This window comes from Triturus cristatus, chromosome 12, assembly GCF_964204655.1.
Source record: "Triturus cristatus chromosome 12, aTriCri1.1, whole genome shotgun sequence".
In the NCBI taxonomy this organism is placed as follows: domain Eukaryota; kingdom Metazoa; phylum Chordata; class Amphibia; order Caudata; family Salamandridae; genus Triturus; species Triturus cristatus.
Genome location: NC_140595.1, coordinates 753,815,034 through 753,837,332, shown reverse-complemented (window position 1 = coordinate 753,837,332; position 22,299 = coordinate 753,815,034). Strand labels below are relative to the sequence as shown.

Below are 22,299 nucleotides of genomic sequence, written 5' to 3'. Positions count from 1 at the left end.
GTGGCAGATCGTTCTCCCACCTCGCCTCCAAGACCTGGAACACCCTCCCCATCCTTCTACGGCAGACCCAGGACCTCCTAACCTTCAGAAGACTCCTCAAGACCTGGCTATTCGAGCAGTAACAGCACCCCCGCCCCCCAGCGCCTTGATACCCTCACGGGTAAGTAGTGCGCTTTACAAATGTTCTGATTGATTGATTGATTGAAGACCAACAGCAGTAGGCAAGCAGGCAGTTTCACAAGAAGCCTGAGAAACCATTAGGAAGAAATGTAAAGTTGGGGAGAGGAAATGTATTTGCCAGTCCACCTATGCTGACCTTTTGGTTTATTTATTCGTCATTTCTAAAGACAGAGAAACAGCTATTACACCAATGTGTATGAAATATAATAGTTTGAATTTACCTAAGGCAAACAATATTTGTATCTGAAGAGAGAAAGCGCCAACCCTAAAAAAACAAAGGAAGTTTAATAGATACATTCTGTGAATTTATCAAAAGGTGAAAATAGAGCTGAATAAACTATGAGAGGATATTTACGTACATTGCTGCAAGAGAAATATATGAGCCCTCTGTGCATGCATGTTCATCAGTAGGCACGTTTTATTGATGCAAACCATGATTACTTCTTATAATTTTGTATTTATATTGTTATAATTTTAAGGTTTAAGCAACATAGGTAAATTGTATTTATTTAGTATAAATCCATCTAGACCTGCAGCACCCCCCAGTAGTATTACAGTCCTAAATTCCCCTCTGCCACCTTTACCAAGGTTTGGACAGCATGCAGGATCTTGCCACAGCATGAAAAGAGGTGATGAAGCTCATCAGAAAACGCAATGACTGACCTCGACGTCAGCAAGGCATGCACACTCACACGCTTACTTAAATGGTAAAGGATGTGGACAGAGGGGTGGGCAGGGCATATCAGCTGGCTAGGTCAACAAAATGCACCTGCAAGGAAGTCTTAGGCAACAGGACAGCGGCTCCCACCTTTAATGGATACCAATCAACACCTTCACAGCTAAATTATGGAGTGCTCAATTCACAAAATGTACCTGGAAAAAGTTCAAATCTTCCTCCAGAAGTTACGTAGAAAGTCACAGTCTCCTGACTCCTCCTTGAAATCTGCCACTATTTGCGGTGACCAAGGGCAGGGCTTGAGTGGTGGGTAGATGCAGGTAGACGCCGTCTTCCCTGGGGTGACTAACTATCTGTAATTTTCACGGACTGTCCATAAATTTACCCTAAAGTCTGTTGTCTGTGATTGGTGCTACAGATTTGTACACACTGAAAGAAAGTGTACATTTAAAATCAAACCGTTGCATGGAAAACTTAGAGGCTCATGTGAAGTAAAAAATGGCTTCACGTCCTGGGTCCGTGGCAGGGTTTTTTTTTAGCCAAACAACACCTAGGCTGAGGAGACAATACGTTATTCAGCACAGCGCGGTATTCAGCACAGTGGATGTTCCCGCAGAATAACTGATTATCACAACTCCCAAACACTTACTTCAATTTCAGTAGTGTCCCTCTGTCAACCTATTCTCAATCATCTGCGGCCCGAATGTTGCCTCATTGACGCCGCCCAGTGTAGAAATGCCAGATTGGAATCACGTGACTCCCATGCAGAAGCGTATGACGCGACGCGTCTGGGAAACGTCATGCGAAAACACTAGACCGTGCTGACAAGGTTGTGGTGACTCCCAACTTTATTGACCTTACGTGGTGAACACTGTATTAACGATCGTGAAAACTTAATTCAGTATTACTAAAGTCAAATATGCTGAGACAGAGTTTGTTAACTCAGTAAATGTAGAGCTGGTTATGTACACACCTAGTGGGCAAATCATCAGCCTAGCCATTTAGAGAAAAAATACGTTTTATTTGTCGGAAAATGCTTAAAATGACAATTGAGTTTGGTTATATTGAAACTATCCTGAAAATATACAATAATTTGACTCAGTCAGTTTGACATATTTCAGAAAAATTCCTGAGGTGAATTTTCTATTTACACAGTCATGTGTCAACTCAGAGGCAATAAACTTTACCCATTTATTGTTGTGGTAAAGTAGCCCATGAAGTGCACTGTAAATGTAAATGTAGGTGTACTTGTAACGCGCACTGCGACTCCATGGAGTATCCTGGCGCTGAAGACCGCTGGGGAACCCGTCCTGGTTTTCCCTGTGAGATGGTCCCTTTCTGGGTATCTCCAAGGTGAAACCAGGCATCTGTAGGGGGCCATTGTAGAGATGAGGCAAGCTTAATGCCCAGAGTTGCCGAGTGTGTTCCTGGTTAGACTAGGTACCGAGGCGAGAATTATCGAGTCCGTTTTTGACCCTGGTCCATGACCCTGCCGCATCGGGAATTGAACTCTGGTCCCTGGCCAATTCTCTGCTTACGGGTCTGCCGCCTCTAACCAGTGAGCCACACCTCTCCACTGTTCAGAAAGAGAGCTGCTGTTAGCGTTTTATCACTGAGCCCCATGGAATATAAGTGTTGAGCCCTGTGCGGTGGGTAGATAAACGATAAATCCACCACTGCTCCTTTTCAAAAAGCACATGTTGTGCATTAGGGCTAAACTTCGGTTGCTCAATGATGGTCCAGCTGAGGTCATTTGGGGTATGGCTGGATTGCAAAAAATAATCAGTGAGTTTTGTGGTGATTTTGAGGCACCTGATGTTACTGCGGTGCTCGCAAATACTTTGTTTAATCTTACGTGATGTCATGCCCACATACCTGAGCCTTACGGGAAGGTAGTCAGGTATACCACATTGGTGGAATTGCAATTTGTGTGGGCTCTTTGTAACCATTGTTTTCCAGGTTCCAATTTTAAGAATTTTGTGGCAGTAGTCAGATGGCAAACACTACAGCCCCCACAAGGAAAGTGTCCTGTGAATGGGGGAGGCCAAAGGCCTTAAGAACCGTCTGGTTCTCATCCTTCTCAGAATTCTTTGGGCGTGTTTGTACAAGGGAATCCTTAATACTCCTGGCACGTTTATAAGAGAAGAGTGGTTTTTCCCATTTATAATTGTTACTTTTCAGTATTCTCCAGTGTTTTCTAATCAATCTACTTATAGCATTGGAAGCTACATTATACGTAGTTACACATGTAAGTGGTACATTCTCCATGTTGTTTTTAGGAAAGTCTTCCAAAAGGGCTTCTCTGTGTTGGTTTCTAGCTCTTTTGCAGCTCCTCTTGAGTATTCTGTCCGGATAGCCACGTTTCTGCAGTTTGTTAGTCAGATCTCGTGACTGTAACTTGAAATCAGTTAATTCACTGCAATTACGTCTGAGTGGTAGATATTGTCCGAGGCACTCGGTCTCCCTGGTGGGAACACGATGATGAAGCATGTCACCAACTAGGTTGGTAAGTGAGGGTTCTTTTTAAAAAAGAAGAGGTTTTTCCTAGCACAGTTTTATTCATGAGTACTTCTTTTCTCCGGAATTTTTCTGTCACTCTTTTGTTGATTTCAAGTATATTGACTAGGGGGAATAAAAGTGACTATCCTTCCCTCTCTCTCTTGTTGTTTGATATATATTCTGCAGCGCACAGCTGTGAGAGAATTACCTGCTTTGTTTAATGCTCCAGGAGTGAATCCCTCACTGTTAGCATGGAAAACTTAGGCCTTTCTTATTCGAATGAGGAGGTGGACGCCCTTCTGGCAGACCCTTCTCTTTTTTCTGATCCCTCTATTGCCCAAACAATATCGCAGACAACAGAGTGGGAAAAACTGACAGAACAAAAAAGAAGCCGTATCCGTACCATTTTACATGGCACAATACTCACTGAGTATTTAAGGAATAATGTGGCACCAAAAGGTCTTTTGGTAACGAATGCTCCACAAATGTTTTTAGAGGATGCACTGTTCAGAAAAGAATGGGCCCAGATCGCGTGGCACTGTACCCGTGACTGGTTAGTGCTCATAATAAAAACAGACCTTTGTTTATCTGAAGCAGTGCTGGTGGAATTCCAGCTTACGGAAACACATTTTAGAACTACTCTTACTGGGTACAAAAAGAGGCTGGATGAACTGAATAAATAAATGAATGAATATAAAGACACTTTGACACAGTCAAAAGCACAGAAATTCCAAAAAGATCTGAAGCGGTGGTCATATATTAATACCTACCCTTACGCTAATCCGGATTACACTCCCCCACCCAGGAATGATCACAGTACAGATGGCTCTAATGATGAGGGTTCCACCACGAGTGGGTCTAGTGGGGACAGTTTCAAGCCAAGACAGGGAGGGAGAGGCAGGAATACAAGACAGCAATACCAACAACCTTGTCAACCCTTCCCACAGATGGGGGAGGTGGCTATCAAAACCCTTTTCAACTACCACAGTTCCAGCAAATGATGGGCTGGAATCCCGCCTTCATGCCTCATCCCCATTTCCAACAAAATATGTACCGTCCCCCTTTTTTAGAGAGGGGTCGGAGAGCACACGGCAAAAGAAGAGGGACCAACCAGGTTCACTGGGAACAAGAGGAAGCAGTGGGAGACAATACACGGAGCAAGGTCCGGGACCAGCAAGCAGGCCCAAGCAATCAGAGAGTTTGATAACCAACCTCTTTTCAGTGGTCCTGACCGAAGATGAAAAAGCCGTCCTATTGAAGGGACTGGGATTTATACCCACTGCACTCCTGGATCGTTTTAAACTTCACTACGAACTTTCATAGTTCTTCTGGAAATTGAAACTTTAAAGTTTCTTTGAAAAACAAATCATGGAAGGGACTCAAACCACCGCAAGCGATACTGGATTGAGGTTAAAATCGACCTTTACTCCTCCACCTCATACTATACCACCGGAAATTATGGCCTGTGAACAGGCCGTCTTCAATGTTGTTGAGTCCTTTGAAGAGACGGCAATCTTCAAGATTATGAAGGAGTGTGAATTCCAAGCACTCCAGTCCCTGCAGTCCAACGCCACCATTGTTATAAAAGCTGCTGACAAGGGGGGTGAGATTGTCATTCAAGATGCAGTGGCTTATGACACGGATTGTAGACGCCTCCTAAACGATCAGGCCCATTACATCTGGCTGACTACTGATCCTTCGCCCCAACTCCGAACAAGCATTCTGGAACTAGTGACTGATGCAGAAACTAATGGTCATATCACTAAGCATGAGGCTGATTTTCTAACTACCACCAAGGGCACTATACCGTATTTTTATTAACCCTGGGCGTAGTTCGCGAAGTAGCACTACGCGAAGCTACGCAAAGTGCACTACGCGAGCTACGCGTAGCATTTCGCGAACTGCGTAGTACCCTGTTCGCACTGTGCAAGATGTCGTTTTCAATGATTGCACAGTGCGGACAAGCAACCGGCACTGTGCAATCATTGAAAACGGCATCTTGCACAGTGCGAGCTGTAGTTTTCTGCCGCTCGAGTCGATTTTTACTCGAGTGGCAGCTTTCTCAACGCGAACTGGTAGTTTCTCATCGCGAGGGGTCGCGAGCATACGCGACCACTCGCAATGAGAAACCTGACCTCCTCGCGTTGAGAATCTCGCCGGGAGGTTTATTTTCCACGCTCGCGATCGCCAACTTGATGTTGCTAATCGCGAACGAGGAAAAAGTCTCGCCGGGATGTCATTTTGCTTGCTCGCGGTTGCCAACTTGACGTTGAGGACCGCGAGCAAGCAAAAAATGACCGCTGCACTACGCAACACTACGCTACGCGTGTTTGCACTGTGCTACGTGCAATTCTCGAAGTAGCGCAAACTTCGCAAACTACACGAGCGTAGCATAGTGCTTTGCCCAGGCTTAATTTTTATACATTGCCGAAGGCGCATAAGAACAGAATGCCTCCTCCTGGTCGACCGATAGTGTCGGGCATCGGTTCTTTGCTTTAACCCCTGTCAAGATACTGTGATTTTTTTCTAAAACCCCTGATTCAGACAACCAGTACTTACATCAAGGATACCAAGAGTCTTCTTGCCTTATTACAGGAAATAGAAATTCCCAATGAACCATCATTCTTGGTCTCACTGGACATTGAGAGCCTCTACACCTGTATTCCGCAAGACGACACCATCAGGGTCATCAAGGAAACACTGGAGACAGCACCATTGGATTTTGTTACACCTAAGGAATTTGTGGCTGCTTGTGCCACTCCTGCACTTAAGAAGAATTTATTTGAATATAAAGGAGAACTCTACCTGCAGTCGACTGGCACTTCGATGGCCAGTACCTTTGTCCCAAGTGTTGCCGGACTCTATGTGCATGATTTTGAGTGCAAGCACATCCTTTCGGCACGGATCCTTATGCATCCTATGTTACCTTTTGGCAAAGGTACATAGATGATGTTGTGATTATCTGGCAAGGTACTGAGAATACTCTTCTGGATTTATTTGGGTGGATCAACACATGTGACCCTACCCTGAAGTTTACATATTCCTATAACAAGAACGAGATGGTTTTCCTTGATGCTGTCATCAAAAAAGTTGGTAATCAGTTACAGACAAAAACGCATCATAAACCAACAGCTGAGAACAATCTGTTGCATTTTTCTAGTTTTCATCCTCGCCCGTTGCGGGAGAATCTCTCCTTCGGACAATATCTACGACTCAGACATAATTGCAGTGAATTAACTGATTTCAAGTTACAGTCACGAGATCTGACTAACAAACTGCAGAAACGTGGCTATCCGGACAGAATACTCAAGAGGAGCTGCAAAAGAGCTAGAAACCAACACAGAGAAGCCCTTTTGGAAGACTTTCCTAAAAACAACATGGAGAATGTACCACTTACATGTGTAACTACGTATAACGTAGCTTCCAATGCTGTATGTAGATCGATTAGAAAACACTGGAGAATACTGGAAAGTTACAATCATAAATGGGAAAAACCACTCTTCTCTTATAAACGTGCCAGGTGTATTAAAGATTCCCTTGTACACACACGCCCAAAGAAGTATGAGAAGGATGAGAACCAGACGGTTCTAAATGCCTGCGGCCTCCCCCAGTTACAGGATACTTTCCTTGTGGGGGTTGTAGTGTTTGCCATCTGACTACCGCCACAAAATTCTTAAAATTGGAACCTGGAAAACAATGGTCACAAAGAGCCCACACGAATTGCAATTCCACCAATGTGGTATACCTGATTACATGCCTGTGCGGGCTCAGGTATGTGGGCATGACATCACGTATGATTAAGCAACGTATTTGCGAGCACCGCAGTAACATTAGGTGCTGCAAAAACACCACGAAACTTACTGATCATTTTTTGCAATCCAGCCATACCCCAAATGACCTCAGCTGGACCATCATTGAGCAACCGAAGTTTAGCCCTAATGCACAACATGTGCTTTTTGAAAAGGAGCAGCGGTGGATTTATTGTTTATCTACCCACTGCACAGGGCTCAACGATAATATTCCATGGGGCTCAGTGATGAAACGCTAACAGCAGCTCTCTTTCTGAACAGTGCACTTCATGGGCTACTTTCCCACAACAATAAATGGTTAACGTTTATTGCCTCTGGGTTGACACATGACTGTGTCAATAGAAAATTCACCTCAGGAATTATTCCGATATATGTCAAACAACTGACTTAGTCAAATTATTGTATATTTTCAGGATAGTTTCCATATAACCAAACTCAATTGTCATTTTAAGCATTTTCCGACATATAAAACGTATTTTTTCTCTAAATGGCTAGACTGATGATTTGCCCACTAGGTTTGTACATACCACCTCTGCATTTACTGAGTTAACAAACTCTGTCTCAGCATATTTGACTTTAGTAATACTGAATTAAGTTTTCACGATCGTTAATACAATGTTCACCACGATAGGTCAATAAAGTTGGGAGTCACCACAACCTTGTCTGCACGGTCTAGTGTTTTCGCATGACGTTTCCCAGACACGTCGCGTCATACGCTTCTGCATGGGAGTCACGTGATTCCAATCTGGCATTTCTACACTGGGCGGCTTCAACGAGGCAACATTCGGGCCGCAGAGGATTGAGAATAGGTCGACAGAGGGACACTACTGAAATAGAAGTAAGTGTGTGGGAGTTGTGATAATCAGTTATTCTGCAGGAACATCCGCTGTGCTGAATAACGTATTGTCTCCTCTGCCTAGATCCCGTTTGGGTAAAAAAAACAAAAAACCCAAGGACCCATGACGTGAAGCCATTTTTTACTTCACGTGAGCCTCTAAGTTTTCCATGCAATGGTTTGATTTTAAATGTACACTGTCTCTGAGTGTGTACAAATCTGTGAAGCCAATATTGTCTTTTGCAGCGCTATTGTTTTAATATGAGGGTTATCACCGAGCACTAGACTACTTGAAGGTAGCTCATCAAAATGCATGATTCACGCATTAATCGCTTCTATTTCAAAGCGTGATACACCTTAAAGCGTTACATACGTTAGAGATTTTCGCCTGTAGTATGGATCCCTCTGGTATGAATTAAATACGGAGTGGCTGTGTTCTAGGTCACTGGTGCCACAAACATGAGCACTGGTGGTGGTATCTTTCTGAATAATTGAATTGATTCACTGCATGTGATTATTAGGGAATATACACCTCAATGACATCTGACAAAAAGAAACCAATGTTGTTACTATACAGCGATAAGTGCTTTTATGTGTGTCTCTTGTTTGTTTTTCTTTCAGAATGTAGTGGCCTTTGGAAATCCCAGAAGGCCGCATTGGTAAAACCATGAGTTTTACTACACATACACCTCCTCTGGTTAGTGTACGCCTTAGCGAGCATATACCGCCGTGGAGTACCGGTCCTGATGAAAGCTTAGCACAATCGCATTTATAAGCAGAAACATGTTGACCAATTTTTCACTCATTTATTAAATCGGACGGGTCTGGTTAACCTGACCAGCCAGCGCACGTCCGTCTCACTTGTTTTTAATGATTGTTGGTTTTTTTGTCATTAAAATTAATTTTGGATAAAACCAGCCATCTTTTAATTTTGCACCACCCTTTGCACTCACTCCTTTGCACAAAAAATCCTGCTCCGCTGTAATTCAGGCTTTGAAGCACACCAGGAAGGCACTCGGTCTCCCTGGTGGGAACCCGATGATGAAGCATGTCACCAACTAGGTTTGTGAGTGAGGGTTCTTTTAAAAAAAGAAGAGGTTTTTCCTTGCAGATTTTATTCCTGAGTACTTCTTTTCTCCGGAATTTTTCTGTCACTCTTTTGTTGATTTTAAGTATATTGACTAGGGGGAATAAGAGTGACTATCCCTCCCTCTCTCTCTTGTTGTTTGATATATACACTGTAAGAATTTCAGGTGTGTTGGTCGCCCCAGTATTTACAAAAATAATACTTTAAATACCACTGTTCTGTTTTATTTCTTTTGTAGCACTTTAGCACTACAGTGGTGCTAAAGCACTATTAAATAAATAAAACAAAATAGTGGTATTTAAAGTGTTATTTGTGTAATTGTGATTTAAAGCCCTCTGACACCTTGAATTGGGATGCGTAGTGCCACTGCTCATCCCAATGCAAGGCGTCAGAGTGCTTTACATCACACGTACAAATTATACATTGACAATATATCATGTGTGTATTAGTATTATGGATGTGTTACATAAGACAGTGAGGGTTACAAGGTGTGGGAGTCCCAAGTCCTTCATACCTCACTGTGATATATTATGAGGATTACAATTTATGACCTACAAGTGACAAGAGAATCTCTGTCTTAAAAGCATTAACCTACTTGCCCATTTACATAAAATAAAAATGTCATCTGTGTATTACATAATGTGATTTGTATGAGACATATTCACCCTTTATGCTACTATAAACACAGGTCTCTCCAGCAAATACATCCTCCAGAGTTATTTTACCATTATAATTATTCCCTGACTTTTAGGTGGCACACAATGATCACTGCAACAGGCGCCTTAACCCTTAAGAAATTTTAAAATCAGACATTGCAACCAACTAAGCAGAACAGATGCACTGCTACATTTCTCCTTGTAGCCAATTTCTTTGTGGCAGGGTTAAAAAAAAATCAATGTTTAATTTGAGCCTCAGATTTTGTATTGGGGTTGCGCCAGTATTTTGGCACAACCCCAATGCAAAATCTCATTTGTTAAATATTGCAATGCGCTCAAATGTACTCATGATAGACCTGCTAAACAAATGTGAGGTCTGAAGATCTGATGTCACTTCCTGTGAGATAATGGGTTGTGATGTCACTTCCTGTGATGATACATGCAATGTCACGCGCTGTGATGTCACTTCATGTGATGTCACACACAGTGATTTTACTTCCTGTAATGTCACATGCCGTGATGTCACACCCATTCTGCCTAACTTGGTGAGTACCCCCACTTATTTTTTTAGGACTTGAGCCCTGACCAAGGGTATTCACAGATGTAAGGGTTTCAAGTGCACATTTTTTTAATGTAGAAATTTGAAGTAAACGTACATCTGCACACGAAAACATTTATTTTGGTACTTTCACAAGAAAAATATATTTCCCCATTTAAATAGCTGTTTCCCTTGCACTCATATTAGTCTTGTGGCTGGCTCCCCATCCCCCTGTGAAAACACGTTGTTTACTACATTTTACAAGATACAGTTTAAAAACATGTTCACTTTGGGGGCTAATACTGCCTTTGTCGGGCAGTCATCTTTTGACAATGGAGTGTGGGGGGGGGGGCAACTTCCACAGCACAAAGGGCAGCTTTTGGCATCAAACGAGCAGACAGTGGTATCATACATCACTATATACTGCTGCCTGCCATGACGTGCGCGACGTTACATTCTTTTTACCTTGCACACCCTGCGTTAGAGGAACCCTGCTTGCAAAACGTGCAGTCTGCAAATCCCGCCCTTTGCAGCCCCCCAGCACTGCATTTGCAGAGGATTTCAATGGTTTGCTGAAACAAAAAAAGCCTCATACCTGATTCAGTCATGATGTCCGTGAGTTCCCGCGCGCACCTTCTCTTTTTTCGCAGTGCTGGATTGACACAGCTGTCCTAAGAGGAGCGACCATGGCTGAGACGCAGTGCACGCAGCACAGTGACGGGTCATCCTTGTCAGTGACGTTCCCGTGCACGAGGAGAGGGCGTCTAACACTACAAATGGAATAAAAGGACACTGGGCTCCGGAAAACGAGGGTCGCCCAAACACCGAACCCCTCAAACAAATACAAATATGGAGGAGTGTGTATGTGTGATAGTCAGTTCACCTGGTGATGTGATGGTGGCCACGGTCACACTTGATTGACGTGTATCCAATGATCGTTTTGTCAGTGGTGAACTCAACCTAATCTGTGTGTGTGTGCGCCTTTTAATCCCTTAAAATTATGTGTCATCTTAAAAGAGGAAAGTGATGAAGCAGCATTATACACTACATATATTGATGACATAATTGTCAACTGATGTAACTCGATTCAAGTCGATTACCGGTTGAAAATTGTAATAATGCATGTCTCTGAAGACGTGGAGCCCATCCTGGCCTTGCAGCTGTGCCGGTACTGGGACCGAGCCTATGCACGTGATTGTACAGCATGTACCACTTGGTGTGCACTCTAGTGCTAGGACACTCACATACGCAGGCACACACACGTAAAGGTCCACATAAGCACGCGCAGCTTGTTCACTGTAACTATGCCCTGGCCTACAGCAGTCTCGGGTATTTCTGCACCAGGACCGCCGCTCCTACATGTTAATCCTGACCCCAACCAGGCGGTGGCCTGAAGTTCCCAAATGATTATATGTACACAGGCTCTACGCAGTTAAAGTGACGCTCCTCAGTACCTATCAATAGCAAGTCGGGGGGGGGGGGGGGGGGGGGGGTCTCTATCGATGCCCTTAACTTTACATGTGAAATCACTGATCGATTTTTGAACAACAAAAACCATGACGGTGGTCCATGGAGCTCCACAGTCCTTACCTCGATGCCACATTTTACTTGGTCTGAATTTTTTAAGGGTTTGTGTTCCTTCCTGTTTTTATTTTCGTGCTGCTGTTGCTCTTGTATTGCGCGTGTTTTGAATCGAGCCGCTTCTGTGGGTCTGATTGAGTTCCCGTTACAGGTGTTTCGAATGGTGCACGATTGAAAGGTTTGAAGTGAAGGCAGTGCCGGTTTCTGAAAGTGCCTGTCAGTCGGTCATAAAGGTGTGCAGAATGCATGCTCTTCCAATCCTTGGCCTCTCTGCAGATCCCAAGGAGCAATTATCATGTGTGTCAGTTTTATTTGTGATTCTGTGCGAAAGTGTTTAAAGGAGAAACGCAGCTGTCGAAATATTGACAGGGAGAAAATATAAGAAAATGCAGCCCTGTCGGGCGGATGGGTGCCGTGTGTCTGTGCGGTAGACGGTTGAAGTGCAGGTGATGCAAGAACGTACATGCAGGAGAGGATGAAAAGAAGGTGCTGAAGGTGCAGAAGAGGAGAGAGATGGGCGCGAGATCTTCAGATGAAGGAATTCAGAAAGATTTGGGAGGGAAAAGGTGTGTCCAACAAAGACACTGCAGCAGAAAGTGCTCTGCAGGGAAGAACGGGAGAGATTGCGCCTCTCCGTAGACCGCTACCCCTTCTGGACTTTAGTAATGGTTCCTTCCCAATCTCATGTTTTTAAAATTGCAATGTCTTCAATAATTATTCACAACAAAGCGATCGTTGTTACTCATTTATTTGATACTGCTAACAAGCATTGGCAAAGCCAATTGGTCATGCTTGTTTTAGGTGCATGCTCGTTACTGTGTTATATTGTTAGATGCTATAGCAGAAAACTCCAAGAGAGGCACCAAAACAGTGGTCGAGTGGCACCCTATGGGAAGTACAGGTTTAGTTTGCTTATGTCAAGCTACACCCTTAAATGCATAGGACATTCTTTGTGGAAAGATCCCTAGTTACACTTCTTAAACCATAGGACATTCTTTGTGGAAAGATCCCTAGTTACACTTCTTAAACCAAGCCCCTTTAAGAGACCCTTCCCTGCTTTTCATCAAAATTAATTCATACAGCACCACACCGTTTAGTTTTTCCACGCACCCATACCCACACACGGTTACACTGGCACATCTCACTTTCGGCCAACACCACCACCTTGTATTTCAGTATAAAATTCTTGCTAGCACTGCAGCACAGAGCAAAAACAAATAAAAATGCACACTCTAGGACAATTCAACGCTCACATAATTGGCAATTCTTCACAGCCATGACACATTAAATCCACCAGTGCCCCATGATTTGACAACACGACCACACGCACTATCTAGGCAAGTAATGAATCTCTTACTTCTGACAAGTTATTGGAGCAGGGTCGATGCTGAATGTGGTCTCCGGGTAGACCTTCTGCATATGGACCGGGAATATCCCTCCAATGAGGATATCTCCTTCTCCATGGACTCCGGACACCTGGGCGCTAGGAAGCTGGCACTGGGGCACTGATCTCTGGGCAAGAGCCAGGCAGCGGACCAGGACGAGCACAGCTCTCAGGCACCAAAGAGGGACCAGACAACAGCCCAGAGAAGTCCTTTGGTCAGCACAGGTGAGCACAACAGCACATCTCGCATTCGAACACTTCCTGGAATCCATCCCTTTCATCTTAACTGTGCAATTACAGAACAAAAAAAGACAATTAGTCTTTGTTAAAAAGTGTTATCGACAATTTCAAAAATAGCATCTGCTCTTACCACTCTGTAAAAAAAACAAAGTCAACATGAAGACAAGGTCTTGAGCCTAATGGTATGGTTAGCACATCTTTAATACAGTGCGGCACATCCTACTCTTGCTAGCAGTTGAATAGCAAAGAATGGGAGCAGCTTTCTTTGAAATGTTTGCCATTATATACACTACTAATATCACAATTTAACATCAACCTCATACAAAGACATGCTGTGGTTTGGAAAAAAATCACAGAATATTTTGGTAGCAGGAGAAATCAGAATATGAAGGGTTTGGGATCTTAAGATAGTGATCTGTAACATGCCAATTCAAAATGGCTGCCACGTTTGGTCCTCTTGCAGTGCCCCACTGGTGATGCTAGAACTGCCTTATTCTGAGTGCCTTTATATCCTTCTGCCCTCACCTTGGGTAGTGCAAAGTGGATTGGGAGTGGGAGGGAGTAAGCTCTCTAGAGATACAGTCTCACCTGTTCCAATTAAGAAAAGTGCAGTTCCTCATGGAAAAGTTTATTTTTGGGACTTGATGCAGTTGGGATCCGGAGGCCTTCGGGAGGGAAGCAGCTGTGCTCTGTTCCTTTGTTGTTACCGAAGAGAGAGCCATTACACCCACGACCAGATGTCCTGCCTGAAAGAGCGAAGCAATAAGTGGACATTCTGGTCCTGGCTGACCAGGTGGATTCTCCATATCAGGGGTTTCCAGTAAGGCTTTATAGTGGTGAAATGTAGGCCAGACTCCACCCTCAAGGACATAGTTGTGATTGTCCAAGCAAGTCCTTCTTGACCGCATGCTTTCACTGAAGGTTACATCACAAGCCACCATCGAAGTACCAGACCGTCTTTAAAAACTGAGACATGTAATCAAAAAATACTTTTTTTGAGTGAGAAAGATGCATCAATGTCCACAAATAGTAAGACATGTGTAAAGACTTGTTATATCCCGAGTTATCAGCAAGAAACTGTCCTTCCATTGAGTGTCTTCAATGATTCTCATAAAATCTGTTGTACCCTTCACATATAACTTAAGTCTTTGACAAAAGGAAACAGAAAAAAATCAGCAAAAATTGAGGCTTTTTCAACAAGACATCCCTTTGATAATACAATTGGACGTCCCAGTGGTACCTCGAAGGTGTGGAGGTTCCACCATTAGAAATTGGTACTCATTGTGATCAATGGGTCCCCAAGCTTTCACACTCTCCAATAACTTCTAGAAAGTTGTGTATATATACATGTGTGTGTGTACAGATGTATATATATATATATATATATATATATATCGTAGCTTCCGTGATTTTGCACCAATGTGCATGCACTCGCTAGCGGGTGCTTGGAAGCGGGTGGTGCACCCGCCAAATATTGCTTCTCCAAGTTCCCGGCAATTTCTTCAAGAACCAAGCACTCACGGGGAAAGGTTTGCTAGTTTTTATTTTGCAAACACACCAGACGCGTTTCGGCTGGACGCCTTTTTCGATGGTCACAGGCGCGCCGGAAACGGATATTTTTAAATTGCATCACAGCAAGTTTCAAAAATCAAAACATCATTGATATTGAAAACGGACTACTTGGGTCAAAATATGGGCGCCATCTTACAAAGGCCACGTGACAATTCCCAGGCCTTTGTGTGCATCAAAACCTCATTGAATTAATGCAATTATATCATTACATCCAATCAATCGATTACTAATTTTTACATCGCAATTCAGCCCTATATGGGCCCTCAAAGCAACCAATTCATAGTTATGAGATCACTTCTAAAATTCATTACGTATATCAGGAATCAAGCCCTGTATGGGCATACGGTACATTTGCATGTTGTGCCCAAATTAACCCCCAATGGAAACAGTTCAATTCAAGAGAAAACATATCTATAATCAGAATCGCATTTTCTTGAAATACACAGTAAACAATGACTATTAATTCCCTAAGTGCACAGCGAGTTCCTCATTCATCCATCCATCCATCCATCCATCCATCCATCCATCCATCCATCCATCCATCCATCCATCCATCCATCCATCCATCCATCCATCCATCCATCCATCCATCCATCCATCCATCCATCCATCCATCCATCTATCTATCTATCTATCTATCTATCTATCTATCTATCTATCTATCTATCTATCTATCTATCTATCTATCTATCTATCTATCTATCTATCTATCTATCTATCTATCTATCTATCTATCTATCTATCTATCTATCTATCTATCTATCTATCTATCTATATATTCAGTGAAAAAACCATAGGTTTCACACATGTTATAGTTAGCTGGACATTTTACTCGTAAAAAACCAATGAAATTCCCCCGTTATAGTTAGTTCAGCTAACTATAACTCGCGCGCCCGCAATGCACTGCTGATGACGTCACATATTACATCACTCATGACATGGTCAGTGACATCACTCATGACATCACTGATGACATCTCAAATGACATCACTGATGACATCACTGATGACATCATCCAGTGAATGTGTGTTTTTCTGAAAATTAAATATGTTTTATATATGTATATCTCAAGGTTGATAGAAGAATAAATGGGTATATTACTGTCTAAATGGATGATTTCTTTTTGAAAAATTGATTGTGTAACTGACTGATTAAGTGTATCATAGTGAATACATGGCTTAGTGAGTAATATTTAAATATGTAAATATCTGTATCATTTTTTCACTTTGTGTATAAGTGGCTGCATGGGTTGGTGAGTAGCTACATGGGTGTCTATATAGGTTATTAGTTGGTTTTTTGAGTATTAGTCTGAGTGTCTGCATGGTTCGGTGGGGGGTATGACGTAGTGCATAGGTGCATGAATGAGTGACTCACTGTTTGTATGTGTTGAACAGAGCATGTGTGCAGGACTGCATGGGTGGATGAGTGTGTGTATGGGTGTGTTAGTGAGTGAATGACTGTCTCAATAGTGTCTTTATGAGTAACTACATATGTTTAAAACTAGTATATGTGACTATTGGTTTATATATGTGAGTATATGTGAGAGTGAGAGATTGAAAGAGTTCCTGTATGAATAAGTATGTATTTCTATAAGTGATTGTTTAAAAGACTAAGTATGTGTAAGTTTCCGTAGAAGTAAGTGTGGTGGTGTGTGTATAACTGTATATGCAAGTAAATGTATGTTTGATTCTTTATTAGCATGAGTGACTATGTGTGTGAGTAGCTCTATGGATGAGTGGCATTGTGTAACAGGATGTATAGGTGTATGAGTACATATGATAAGTGAGTACATGTATGAGTGACTGTATAGGACTGTTGGTGAATGAGTGGATGTGTATGTGGATCTTAGAATTACTGAAGAGGTTGTTGTAACTGTTATTGGTATGTCCATTGTTTTGAAAATTTTAGTCTCTATTTTTGAATGCGTGTATCAAAGGTTATATTAGGGGAAGAGGAGGTCTGCCACTCTATCACAAGGATGATGTCATCAGTGATGTCATTTGAGATGTCATCAGTGATGTCATGAGTGATGTCACTGACCATGTCATGAGTGATGTAATATGTGACGTCATCAGCAGTGCATTGCGGGCGCGCGAGTTATAGTTAGCTGAACTAACTATAACGGGGGAATTTCATTGGTTTTTTACGAGTAAAATGTCCAGCTAACTATAACATGTGTGAAACCTATGGTTTTTTCACTGAATTTCTAAGGTTTTTTAAATGCTAATTCCTAACTATAACGTGTGTGAAACCTATGGTTTTTTCACTGAATTTCTAAGGTTTTTTAAATGCTAATTCCTAACTATAACGTGTGTGAAACCCATGGTTTTTTCAGTGAATTTGCAAGGTTTTTTAAATGCTAATTGTTTTTTTTTTCTTCTATTTTTTTTAACATATTTTTATTTTATTTTTCTTACCATTTATAAAGACTATGGTTAAATTTTTAAAATTCTTTAATATGTTTTTTTTTTAATATATTTTTTAAAATAAACATGTAAAATTTATTTGCAGTACTTTTTTTATTTTTTTTTATTATTTTTTTAGTACGCGTACCGTAAGCTTACGGTAAGCGTACGGTTTACGCAATGCCCGTAATTTTTCTACGCTGCTTGCGTATAGTTACGCAATTTGCGTAGCCGCGCGTACTCCGCGTGGGACGCGTGCGCGCGTACGCTACACGCGCACGTTACGCGGAAGTGTCGGGTAGTGTCTGTTATGCGCATGCGCGCAAGCGCGTGTCTTTTTTACGCGCATGCGCACTTTTGACGTAAGCGTACCGTAAGCGCACCGTAAGCGTACGGTAGGTCATGTGATCATGAAACACAACTTTTGATTGGTTGAAACTACTTTCAGTTCTAGAACTCTCCTACACCACACCCATTCCCCTCATTTCTGCTTGTGATCCCTTAGGAGAAGGAGCTGGGTTGTCTTTGTGATACGATGGCAGAACAGCAGAGCTCTTCTGAGAGTGAGGCTAGCACTAGCAGCACTGTTTTGAGGCAGAGAGCGAGGAAACAAAAGCCCTCTTATGTATGGGATTATTTTACTTTTCCTGAAGGCCAGCAAAAGGTGAATGCACCCTTAGTAACTTGCAAGCTGTGTCAGCGTGTACTTTCAAGAGGTAATCCTGACAGGAAGTATTCCTTTGGGAATCATACCATGAAGAGACACCTCAAGGATGTACACAGAAGGACACATGGTCATCTTTTTGGAGGTAACTCTTCAGAAAGACAAGCAAGTACATCCACAGCAGCTCAGCCTGGACCATCATCTGCAGAGCTGACTCCTTCTTCTGCAGGTCAGGTGAGCCCTTCATCTGTGGGGGGAGCATCTCCTTTTGCTGGCCCTCTGGAAATGAACCCTCGATTTCGGAGGGTTGATATTCGATGCGCCTTTTGTCAAGATCTAATTTGCCATAGGGAGACCAGTGTTTCCCTAGTGAACAACAAAATAGATCAGCACACTTGTCGCTTTGAATAATTTTCCCATTCTTTCTTTCCTCTGTCCCTGCATGAACACAACGGTTCTTTTAAGAGCCAACCTTATCTTTCATCTTTTTTTTACATATGTTTTTAAAAACTTTTTTTTTTTTTTTTTTTTTACCGTACGCGTACGGTGCGCGTACTTTTTTTTTTTTTTTTTAAAAAACACTAAAAATCAATTATCACATTACACTCCAGCAAGGGCAACCAGCCTTAGTGATGCTGAATGTATTTGAATTACTGACTGAAACCTCAAACCCCACTCGCTTGTGAATACTGTGCATGATTATACATGGCAAGCAGCTGGGTGTGTGCTAAGAGTCTGCTTCTTCCCCCAAAAAATCGCTCCCCCTTTTTCCTACTAATGCAACTGTGAAATCACCAGAAAAAAACGCAATAAATCTCTGCCTGTAATTCCTATTTCCACACAGAGTCATGTTTTCACATTAGTCCCAAAACGAAATTTCTTTGCCAATTTAAATGCACACTTACTGCTCTTTTTTTTTGGCAAGTGAAAATCACTTTTACAGACTGACACATTATGAAACCACTTTTTTGATTTTTTTAAATGCACATGTCCAAACTGCTTTTTCAGACCACCACCATGTGTAACCTGGGTGGCTGCCTACATTCCAGCAAGGGCAACCAGCCTTAGTGATGCTGAATGTATTTGCATTACAGACTGAAACCTGAAAACCCCACTCGCTTGTAAATACTGTGCATGATTATACATGGCAAGCAGATGGGTGTGTGCTAAGAGTCTGCTTCTTCCCCCCAAAAATCGCTCCCCCTTTTTCCTACTAATGCAACTGTGAAATCACCAGAAAAAAACGCAATAAATCTCTGCCTGTAATTCCTATTTCCACACAGAGTCATGTTTTCACATTAGTCCCAAAACGAAATTTCTTTGCCAATTTGAAAGCACACTTACTGCTCTTTTTTTTTGGCAAGTGAAAATCACTTTTACAGACTGACACATTATGAAACCACTTTTTTGATTTTTTTAAATGCACATGTCCAAACTGCTTTTTCAGACCACCACCATGTGTAACCTGGGTGGCTGCCTACATTCCAGCAAGGGCAACCAGCCTTAGTGATGCTGAATGTATTTGCATTACTGAGTCCAACCTCAAACCCTTAAACTATTCTTTTTTTTTCCAGTACACCTTAATTTATCGTGAAAACATAGTCCATATTATTTTACATGTTCCTCACATTTAAATTTCTCCCAAAACAGAAAATGATAAACGCAACAAAAAGAATTTCCATTTCTATTATTCATTTCTTAATTTACCATATACATCTCCTCTCAAACTCTAACCTCACCTTTAAAATTAGTTAGTTGTGAAAGAAATGTGGCACTCAAACAGCAGATTATCAGAGCCAGGATCTCTGTTCTGTTCACCTCTCTCCTCTCAGCAGAACCAGATAATGGCAAACTTTCCCTCTATTTTTCCACACATATACATGTAAGTTTCAAATCTCAGTGCTTCCCCCTTTTTTTCAAATGTAATCACACATTTCTATTGGTTGAAAACCAACCCTTTTCCAAAAGTACCCTGCCCCCAACTTGACTTCTGCCTAGTACCCTTCCCCCAACTTGACTTCTGCCTGCTACCATAGCAACAGCTCATGGAACACTGCTGTGTGGAGTTAGGTCAGAAGTTCGCCACACAATGTTTCAATTCCACAGAGCAAGAGTGCTTGACTTTTCAAACCTAACAGCAAATCCATAGTACTGTTCTTTGGTAACACATTTTTTTGTACCAATACAAAACATGCTTCTATTAGTTTACACATACAGCCTAGTTTTTATTCTAGAATGGTATGAAACAGCCAATCAGTTCTTTTTGTTTTGAAAAAAATATGTATGCCTCCATTTCCAAACTGTCTTTCTTTTCATATTGCCATTCTACTGAAAGACACCTCCTGAGTGCATCCAGTTCTCCTTTGAAGATGTTCACAGTGTGGATTGTAGGGCACAGCTATGTCTTCTGGAGTGAAAAGTTTGCAGAGAAAACAGATATGGTGAGAGACCTTGCTTTGCCAAATGTAGACATTAAATGGATTGGTCAGAGAGGGTTAAAGTGGCACCAATTGATGCCATTGGTGAAATCCTTCATGCAAATCCAACACCCTGACCTCATAATAGTGCACTGTGGTGGCAATGACCTAGGCACTTTGACTGGGGTAGGTCTGGAAATGCTTATGAAGGACACCTTTGCACAACTGTTTTCACTTTTCCCTAAAACTGCCTTTGTGTTTTCCAACATATGCCAAAGGCAAAAATGGAACTGGTCCAATCATTTCTGTCCGCAGATTGACAAAGCAAGAAAGCACGTCAACAAATCTGTTTCTGCTTTCCTCCGTGACTATGGTATGGGTGCTATTTACCACAACAACTTGCGTTATGACATGCAAGACATTTATAGAGGAGATGGTGTGCACTTCAATGATGAAGGGAACAGAGTCTTCCTCTTGAACCTTAGACTCTGCATCAGTACTTACTTGTAGGTACCACTAAAAAATCATTTCATAAACACAACGGCTCTTTTTAGAGCCCCCTAATATCTAAACACTTAAATCTGAATTTCATTTTTTTTTTTTTTTTTTTTCTACCGTACGCTTACCGTAAGCTTACCGTACGCGTACCCCGTGATTTTTTTAAAAATCAATAAATGTTTTCTTTGTACTTTTCAGTCCTTCTTTGACCCCCTCACAAATGTAAGGGGGTCTGTAACTCTCCTCATTGCCCCCTTTTCTTGTTTTCACTCTTTTTTTTCTGAGTGAAACACACAAAATGGCGGCCGCCGCTTCCTGGTTTCGGCCGATTCGAATGTTTACTAAGATCTAACAGCCAATCAGAATCGCGCTCGCGCACGCCACCGTACGCGTACCGTAAGCTTACCGTAAGCGTACGGTAAGCGTACCGTAAGAGGGCTCAGATATATATATTGATTTAAAGGCTATTTTCTCAGAATCTACTGAACAGATTTACACCAAACCTACAAAAGGCACTTCCTTGACATAGGGACTACCTCTCTGCCAAATTTCTAGTAATTCTGTTCAGCCGTTCGGGCTGTAGCTCGTTCTAAAGGTCCTATGGAAAAATGCATGGGAAAAACGCGTTTTGGGACCCCCCTTTTATCTCAGCCCCCGCTTGACGTATCCCCCCGAGACTTTCAGGGTAAGAGCGGAGCGTAGCGCCCCACCTATTTTGAGAAATTCGCGAGGATTCATCGACCGGCGCCAAAGTTATTCAAAATAGAATGTTGCGGATTTCCTATGGAAAAGGGGTCCTAACTATAACTACCTACTGGCGACCGCCAGTAGGTAATTCACTGAAAAAACCATAGGTTTCTGGGCTGTTATAGTTAGCTGCACATTTCACTCATACAAAACCATTGAAATTCCTCTGTTATAGTTAGTTCTGCTAACTATAAGTCACGCGCCCGCAATCCACTGCTGATGATGTCACATATTACATCATTCATGACACGGTCAGTGACATCACTGATGACATCTCAAATGACATCACTGATGACATCACTAATAACATCATCCAGTGAATGTGTTATGGTTTGTTATTTAAATATGTATTATATATATAGCAATCTGCATATAAGAATGAGTGGATATATAACTAGTGATGTCACTGACCATGTCATGAATCATGTAATATGTGACATAATCAGCAGCGGATTGCGCGCGAGTTATAGTTAGCAGAACTAACTATAACGGAGGAATTTCAATGGTTTTG

At 42.1% G+C, this 22,299-nt stretch overlaps 1 protein-coding gene across 1 annotated transcript in view; it reads right to left on the bottom strand.

Annotated features, from left to right (window-relative positions):
* LOC146782708 (extracellular calcium-sensing receptor-like) overlaps window positions 1–13,342 on the bottom strand; it is a 74,296-nt gene extending 60,954 nt beyond the window's left edge. Inside the window, exon 1 of the mRNA XM_085638121.1 lies at window positions 13,219–13,342. Within this exon, the coding sequence (XP_085494247.1) occupies window positions 13,219–13,280 (62 nt within the window). The 5' untranslated portion in view covers window positions 13,281–13,342. The remainder of the gene's footprint in view (window positions 1–13,218) is intronic.
* Window positions 13,343–22,299: the final 8,957 nt, after the last annotated feature.